The sequence below is a fragment of the Rhinopithecus bieti genome, unplaced genomic scaffold, assembly GCF_001698545.2.
Source record: "Rhinopithecus bieti isolate Rb0 unplaced genomic scaffold, ASM169854v2 scaffold_11964, whole genome shotgun sequence".
Classification (NCBI taxonomy): Eukaryota; Metazoa; Chordata; class Mammalia; order Primates; family Cercopithecidae; genus Rhinopithecus; species Rhinopithecus bieti.
The window spans coordinates 135,968-144,245 of NW_016807677.1; the positions used below are offsets into that span (position 1 = coordinate 135,968).

Genomic DNA, 8,278 nt, shown 5'->3' on the forward strand with positions numbered 1-8,278 from the left:
TTACATTCCTTGGCTTGGCAAAGACCATTTTCAGACTGGTGCCAACATGATCCTGCAGCCTATCTCAAAAGCCTTCCCTGCATGAACACCAAGTTCTCTGCAGCTAGGCTGAGGGGTTTGCTGTTCTCTTTGTATGCTCTGCATACATTGTAGTGGTCTCCAGCCCTTGGCAAACTCCTATGTGATCATCAAGACTCATTAGGACGGGCGTGGTGGCTCAGACCTGTAATCTCAGCACTTTGGGAGGACAAGGCGAGCGGATCATGAGGTCAAGAGATTGAGACAATGCTGGCCAACACGGTGAAACCCCATCTCTACTAAAAATACAAAAATTAAATGGGTGTGATGGCACGCGCCTGTAGTCCCAGCTATTTGGGAGGCTGAAGCAGGAGAATCGCTCAAACCCGGCAGGCAGAGGTGGCAGTGAGCCGAGATCATGCCACTGTACTCCAGCCTGACGACAGAGTGAGACTCAGTCTCAAAAAAAAAAAAAAAAACAAGACTCATTACAAATGTCACACTACGGTGGATCTCCCTTACTTCTCCCCAGACAGAATGGCTCTACTGCCCTGTGCTCCTGCCATGTCTCTTGTAGACAATAGTGAGAGTCCCTGAATTTCACACCACACCAGGGACAGGATCTTGAGTCATTCCATTTGAAATGTCAAGGGAAATGGTAACTCTCTGAAGTGGGTGGTCTTGGGGCCACACAAGGAACTTGCATCCAGGTTACAGGTGCGTGGCCTCGACTGTGTCCCTGGCCTTCAGGTTCCCATTCCCCACCGCCATCCCCATGCTCTGAGGGAAGGGCCTGAGCCATTGGCAGCAGCTGAGACTGTGAAATAGAAGAAGCAAAGTAGAAGCAGGGGAGGTAACCACTGCCCTGAGAGCGGGAGGGGCGAGCAGGCTACACACAGACCAAGCACACGTCCCTCAGGTGGCCACGCCTCGAAGGCTGGACCTCGGCCGACTTGGACAGTCAGGCGAGTCAGGCTATGCCCAGCAAGCCGAAGGTGCCTGGGCTTGCTCATTCAGTCACAGTCACAGCCACTATGCCAGGGAGGACCTGGAAGCTGTGCCTGCTACTGCTGCTGGGGCTGGGACTGGGGTCCCAGGAGGCCCTACCCCCACCCTGTGAGAGGTAGGGTATGGGGAAGGCAGTGGGAGAGGATGGCAATAAGAGGGAGGCTGGGATGAGATCTCAAGCTCTGGGGTCAGTACTTCAGAAGAAAAAGAAGAGATTATAAAGGAAGGAAAGAGTAGGGAAGAGATGGCCGGGCGCGGTGGCTCAAGCCTGTAATCCCAGCACTTTGGGAGGCTGAGACGGGCGGATCACAAGGTCAGGAGATTGAGACCATCCTGGCTAACACGGTGAAACCCCGTCTCTACTAAAAAATACAAAAAAACTAGCCGGGCGAGGTGGCGGGCGCCTGTAGTCCCAGCGTAAACCCGGGAGGCGGAGCTTGCAGTGAGCTGAGATCTGGCCACTGCACTCCAGCCCGGGCGACAGAGCGAGACTCCGTCTCAAAAAAAAAAAAAAAAAAAAAAAGTAGGGAAGAGAAGAAAATGAGGATTCCTGTGTAGCAGGCTCTACGCTGGGCACTGCACCTGCAGTCCTTTTTTTTGTTTTTGTTTTTGTTTGTTTGGTTTTTTTGTTAGAGTCTTGCTCTGTCGTCCAGGTGAAGTACAGTGGCACCATCCCCACTCACTGCAGCCTAGACCTCCCAGGTCTGAGATTCTTGTGCCTCAGCCTCCTGAGTTGCTGGGATCACAGGCATGCATCACCACATCCGGCCTGTCATTGACTTTTACCAAAATTTTCCACCTTTGGAAGGGAATTAGTCTTGGTGACTGTGCTGGGAATACAAGCGTGAGCCACTGCCCGCTGCCAGGACCTGCAGTCCTGATACCAGATGCAGCTGTCAGAGCCTGGCCTGAGGTCTAAAGCCTGTTGGCCTGAGCCCACCCTCCCTCCCTCTCTTCCTCCAAGCTGCCCCTTGAACTGTGCAGGCCTCTTCCCAGGATTGTTCTAGCAAACTTTCTGCTCCAGCTTCCTAGCCTGGGTGTGAGAGGCAGCCTAAGGGCCTGACCACAGCACCCGGGCTTAAGCTCTGACCCTAATACTCTCTTTGTGACCCAGGGTAGGTCAAAGCTCTTTCCTAACCCTGAGTTTCCATCACCAGGGACAGAGATGAGTGACCCTGTCCTGCCTCCTGGACTCAGGCAAAGTTCACCCTTCATTCCTCATGGATTTATGGAGCTGTGGCCACATCAACCACTTTACCAGTTCCTGCAAGAACAATAATAATAGAAGTAAAACAGCTGGGCATGCTGACTCACGCCTGTAATCCCAGCACTTTGGGAGGCTGAGGTAGGGGGGATCATCTGAGGTCAGGAGTTCGAGATCAGCCTGACCAACAGTGGTGAAACCCCATCTCTACTAAAAATACAAAATTAGCTGGGCATGGTGGCACACGCCTGTAATCCCAGCTACTCAGGAGGCTGAGGCAGGAGAATCACTTGAACTTGGGAGGTGGAGGTTGCAGTGAGCCAAGATCGTGCCATTGCACTCCAGTCTGGGCAACGAGAGTGAAACTCTGTCTCTAATAATAATAATAATAATAATAGCAAAACAGTAACAGAAGCACAGTTTGAAGTAGAGCGAAGTTAGGACCCACTGCTGTGGGTGAGCAGAGGGTGTGTTAGAGAGGACGGGGAGGAAAGGTGTCTCTGAGGACGTGATGTGTGAGCAGAACTGTGGTAGGAACCATCGTTGAGCTGACCTGGGAGAAGACAGTCTAGGCATGGAAAGGGCCGTGCAGAGGCCCTGAGGTGCTGTTCAGGGATTGGGAAGAAGGCCTGTGTGATTGGGGCAGAGTGGGAACAGGTCTGGGCAGAGCGGGGCTCCAGGCAACAAAGTTTGGGCTTGGGCTCCAGTGGTAGGACTACAGTCAGAGACAAGGGGTTCAATAGAGGGTGTGTGTTACAGGGCGAGTTGACGGTGCTCGCCCATGACAATTGTGGAGTATAAAGGGGAAAAGTGTCCCTGGGAGAGTTAATAGGTTTTGTCCTGTGCGATTGTAATGATGACTTCAGAGAGACTGGGTGGTCCAGTGTTTTGTCAAGCATTAGGCTGTTTGCCAAATGTAGGGGAAGATGACTTTATTGGTGTTCCCTAAGACTAACCTCAGGCCGATGATTCACCAATACTTCCAAACAGTTATACCATGATTATGGTTTCGTTCTTTTTTCTTTTTTTGAGATGGACTCTCGCTCTGTTGCCAGGTTGGAGTGCAGTGGCGCAATCCGGCTCACTGCAACCTCCACCTTCTGGGTTCAAGCGATTCTCCTGCCTCAGCCTCCCCAGTAGCTGGGATTACAGGTGCCTGCCACCAGGTCCAGCTAATTTTTGTATTTTTAGTAGAGACGGGGGTGTTGCCATGTTGGCAAGAAAGGTCTCGATCTCTTGTCCTTGTGATCTGCCTGCCTTGGCCTCCCAAAGTGCTGGGATTACAGGAGTGAGCCACTGTGCCCGGCCTTGATTATGGTTTCTTACAGTGAAAGGATACATGGTAAAGCCATCAGAGGTGAAATATTCTAGGGCCAAGTCCAGGAGAAAATAAGCTCAATCTTCCAGTTTTTCTTCTCCCAATGGATTTATATGGACAGTACTTGATTTTTCCAGCAATAACATGCAACAGCATGCATGAAGTATTGCCAACCACAAAATCTCACCTGAGTCTTGGTGTCCAGTGTTTTTATTGGAGGTCAGTGACGGAAGCATGGACTACCTGTGTGGCTGACCTCAGTTACTCACTCTCCAGATCTTCAGAGATCAAACTGATACTGGGTGGCCAAAGGCCCCTGCCACAAATCACATTATTAGCATCATATACCTGGCATGGCCGAAGGTCCCAGAAAAACAAAGACTTATCAGGCAGCATATTTCAGTAATTTAAATCTTATCTCTCAGGGCTGGTCACAGGCCAGAACTTTCTCTGAAACGTGCAGGGTTTGAACACAGCAGACCTGCTGAGTCAATCCTTTCATGCACAAGCCACTTCTTGCATAACGAAGAATTTGTTTCGTCTTTGTCTTGGGTTCCTCCAAGGTCACCTCTAAGCTCTTGGAATCTCCCAAGTGATAGGAATATCTGTTATTCCTAGTGGTCCCTGATTACCGTTTTTTGTTTTTGTTTTGTTTTGTTTTGAGATGGAATCTAGCTCTGTTGCCCAGGCTGAAGTGCAGTGGCAAGATTTTGGCTCACTGCAATCTCTGCCCTCAGGGTTCAAGCGATTCTCCTGCCTCAGCCTCCCAAGTAGCTGGGACTATAGGCACGCACCACCATGCCTGGCTAATTTTTGTATTTTTAGTAGAGACTGGGTTTCACCATGTTGGCCAGGCTGGTCTTAAACTCCTGACCTCAAGCAATCCACCTACCTCAGCCTCCCAAAGTGCCGGGATTACAGGCATGAGCCACTGCACCTGGCCTGATTGCTTTTTGAGACAGGGTCTCACTCTGTCACCCAGGCTGGAGTGCAATGGTGCAGTCATGGCTCACTGCAGCCTCAGCCTCTCTGGGCTTAGGTGATCCTCCCACCTTGGCCTCTTGAGTAGCTGGGACTAGGTGTGTGCCACCACAGCTGGCTGGTTTTTGTTTTTTTTTGTAGAGATGGGATTTTGCCATGTTTCCCAGACTTTTGATAGCTTTTGTTAATGAGGTGACTTATGGTGGGCCCCTAGACGGCTTCTGCTAACAAGATGACTCCACATGAAGGGAGGCCATACCAGAAAGGCCAAGCATGTGTGTAGAGGGTTGGGGTTTTGGTCCACATGATATCAGCCCAACTTCTCAACTTTCAGGGAGGAGAAGTGGCTGGAGATGGAGTTCAATTACATGATCAATGATTCAATCAATCATGCCTATGTCATGAAACTCCAATAAAAACTCTGGACTCCGAAGTCCTGGTCAGTAGGCTGGGCACAGTGGCTCATGCCTGTAATCCCAACACTTCAGGAGGCCAAGGTGGGTGGATCACTTGAGGCCAGGAGTTTGAGAGCAGCCTGGCCAACATGGTGAAACCCTGTCTCTACCAAAAATGCCAAAAATTAGCGGAGCGTGGAGGTGCATGCCTGTGATCCCAGCTACTCAGGAGGCTAAGACACGAGAATTGCTTGAACCTGGGAGGTGGAGGTTGCAGTGAGGTGAGATTGCACCACTGCACTCCAGCCTGGGTGACAGAGTGAGACCCTGTCTCAACAAACAAAAAAATAAAACAAATAAATACCAAGTCCTGGTTGGTGAACACATTGATGAGCCAGGAGGGGAAACATCCTGGTTCCATGGGGAAAGGACACAGAAGCTCTTCATTCAGGGCCCCCCTAGACCTTGCCCCATGTGTCTCTTCATTTGGCTGATCCTGGCTTATATTCTTGTAATAAAACTACAGCCCTAAGCATAACTGTAAGCTTTTCTGAGTCCTGTGAGTTCTACCAAATTATCAAATCTGAAAGCGTTATGGGAACCCCTACATTTGTAGCCTCTTGGTAATAAGTGCAGGTGGCCTGGGGACCCCTGAACTTGTGGCTAGTGTCAGACGTGAGGCTGTCTCACTCAGGACTGTGCCCTTAACCTGAGTGTGGATTCTGCACTAACTCCCGATGGTTAGCACCAGGATTAAATTGCAGTATTGCAGTTGGTGTCAGAAAATGTGGATTTACTAGAATGACCCTGACTCACTGAAACCTGTGGGTTGGGAAAGAAAAGATGAAAGGGCAGGGGATGAGAAATCTTTCATTCTTGAGTGGCTACAGGGTCACTCATGGTGTGAAGGGCAGTCATGCCGCAATCAGTTACTGGAGGTAAAAGTTACCAATGGAACTTAGAGATGACTGATCTCTAACTTTTGGGGAGTTGGCCCATGTGCATAGCAAAATGTATACTACTAAGAAGAAAAGCAAATATACAATCCCTATAGATTTTTATCTCTAATAGTCAAACTGAAAGTAAAAGATGGGCCATGCTTAGATTCTGGTCGGTGGAATTACAACCTCCAGTCCTGCACTGTGGTACCAAAAGCACCTGCTGAAGCCCTGATGGGCACTGCAATGAGATTGAGAGAATATAAAAATGTGGCCAGGTGCAGTGGCTCACACCTATAATCCCAGCACTTTCGGAGGCAGAGGTGGGCAGATCATCTGAGATCAGGAGTTCAAGACCAGCCTGACCAATATGGAGAAATCCTGTCTCTACTAAAAATACAAAATTAGCCGGGCATGGTGGTGTGCACCTGTAATCCCAGCTACTCGGGAGGCTGAGGCAGAAGAATCACTTAAACCCAGGAGGCGGAGGTTGCAGTGAGCTGAGATCGCACTATTACACTCCAGCTTGGGCAACAAGAGCGAAACTCCATTTCAAAACCAAACCAAAACAAAACAAAAAACTGGTATGCGCTTGAACAGGTTTTATGTGGAGTGTTGCATCTCTTCTGCCTGAATGTATTACAGGGATGGATACTGTATCTGACCAGGAAACATTTCCACTACCTAGTATTGTAAAACAGAAGGCATGGACATCCACTCATCAAGCAATATTGATTAGACATTCCAAATGGGAACCAATAAGATTGCCCAGCTCCACAGAGATTGTTAGCCTTCTCTGGAGCATAGACTGGACTTTACAGCAAAAGTCTTAGAGCACCTCCTGGCATGAGTGCTGCGACTTTGGACTAGAGAATTTCCGTGTGAGAGGTAATTATTGGCTTGCTATCAGACATTATTTGAAATTGCCCCTATGACTGAAGGATGTAAGATAATCTTGAAACCTGAAATACCTATAATATCTTGGGTGATGTTGAAGAAATGCTCTCTGAGAGTGGGCAGGGCCCAGAAGAGTTCCATAATGAAGTGGAAATGACTGGATCAGGAATAAGCTCATGGGGGAATGCAGAGTTATTCAGTGTATTCAAGAGCAGAGAGACTCTCTTCCCCTAGGACTGACTTTGGACCCACTCATTAGATTCTATTGCCAATTGGACAGTGCCCTATTGACAGCTCTCGATTGACCAACAAAGAGCTATTTGGCTTATGGATGGCAGTCCCAAGGTGAATGAACAGACTACTGTTTGGAAGGTTGTCACTCTGATCAAAGAAGGCAAAAACAAATCAGCTCTGTGGGCTGAATTGCATACTGTTTAGGTTTTTACTAACTCTTGCACAGTGGCCCAATGGCCTGGCCATATGGTCAGGCAGAAGAACAATGGGAACCTTGTCTATATGGAAATCACAACAGGAATTTTAGGAGTGCATTAAAGCAGGTTATGTTGATGTCCATCAGAAGAACCCCTTTCCAGGATCAAAAGGGAACTGGGGCAACAAGCAGGCATCCCTGTGTGCTCGCTTGAGGTGGCCACCTGTGTTCATGAAATAAATGGACATTGCAGGGCAGCAGCCATGCAGAGAAAGGCTGAATTTAGACTTAGTCCTCTTGTTCCCGCCGAGGCACAAAATGCCAGTAAGTACTTTTCCGTCTGCCAAAAAGAGAAAGACTGCACACGGCTGTGGGAAGATAACCTTGGAGGGAAGGCCCTGCACATACCTGGCAAGATGGACCGATTCTGGTAGGCCTGGAGGGCTACAAATGGGTCCTGACAAGAGTAGACACTGATTCTGGACTGGAGTTTGCATGGCCAGTGGCAGATGCAAATGCTCAAAATACTGACACTGTAAAAGGGTCAGAACAAAAGATACTCCACCAATTTGAACCATTGAGTTATATTTCTTCAGATCAAGAAACACTTTCATCTTCAGAGGAGTGGTTCCATAGAAAATTGGGATGGGCAGTTGAAGCATGTGCTGTCTAAAACAGCAGGGAATAAGGGTATGAAAGGCTGGCTTACATGCCTTCACAAGTATGTGCTCACACTCAACATAAGGGGGCTCAAGGGTTTGTCCCTATTAGATAGATTCTTCTGCTTTTCTGGAAGTTAAAGGGAAGAGGGACTGGGGGACGATGACTAGCAATTCTTCCCATGTGGTATCACTATACCATTTTCTTTCTTCCCCACATTAACTAAACTTTCTTTTTCCAGATGATTCAGTGGTTCCAGTAAATCCCAGTGGTCCCAGGACTGCAGATACATAGGATAAGAGTAGTTTACACACCACAGTTCTAGTGTTATGATATTCTGTGTTTTTTCTGTGTGCTTACTATTACCAGTGAGTTTTGTATCTTCAGGTGATTTTTTTTTTTTTTTTTTTTTTTTTTTTTTTTTTTTTT

At 48.3% G+C, this 8,278-nt stretch overlaps 1 protein-coding gene across 1 annotated transcript in view; it reads left to right on the top strand.

Annotated features, from left to right (window-relative positions):
- Positions 1 to 609: 609 nt before the first annotated feature.
- TREH (trehalase) overlaps positions 610 to 8,278 on the top strand; it is a 23,495-nt gene continuing 15,826 nt past the window's right edge. Inside the window, 1 exon segment of the mRNA XM_017883000.1 lies at positions 610 to 1,141. Coding sequence (XP_017738489.1) covers positions 996 to 1,141 — 146 coding nt within the window. The 5' untranslated portion in view covers positions 610 to 995.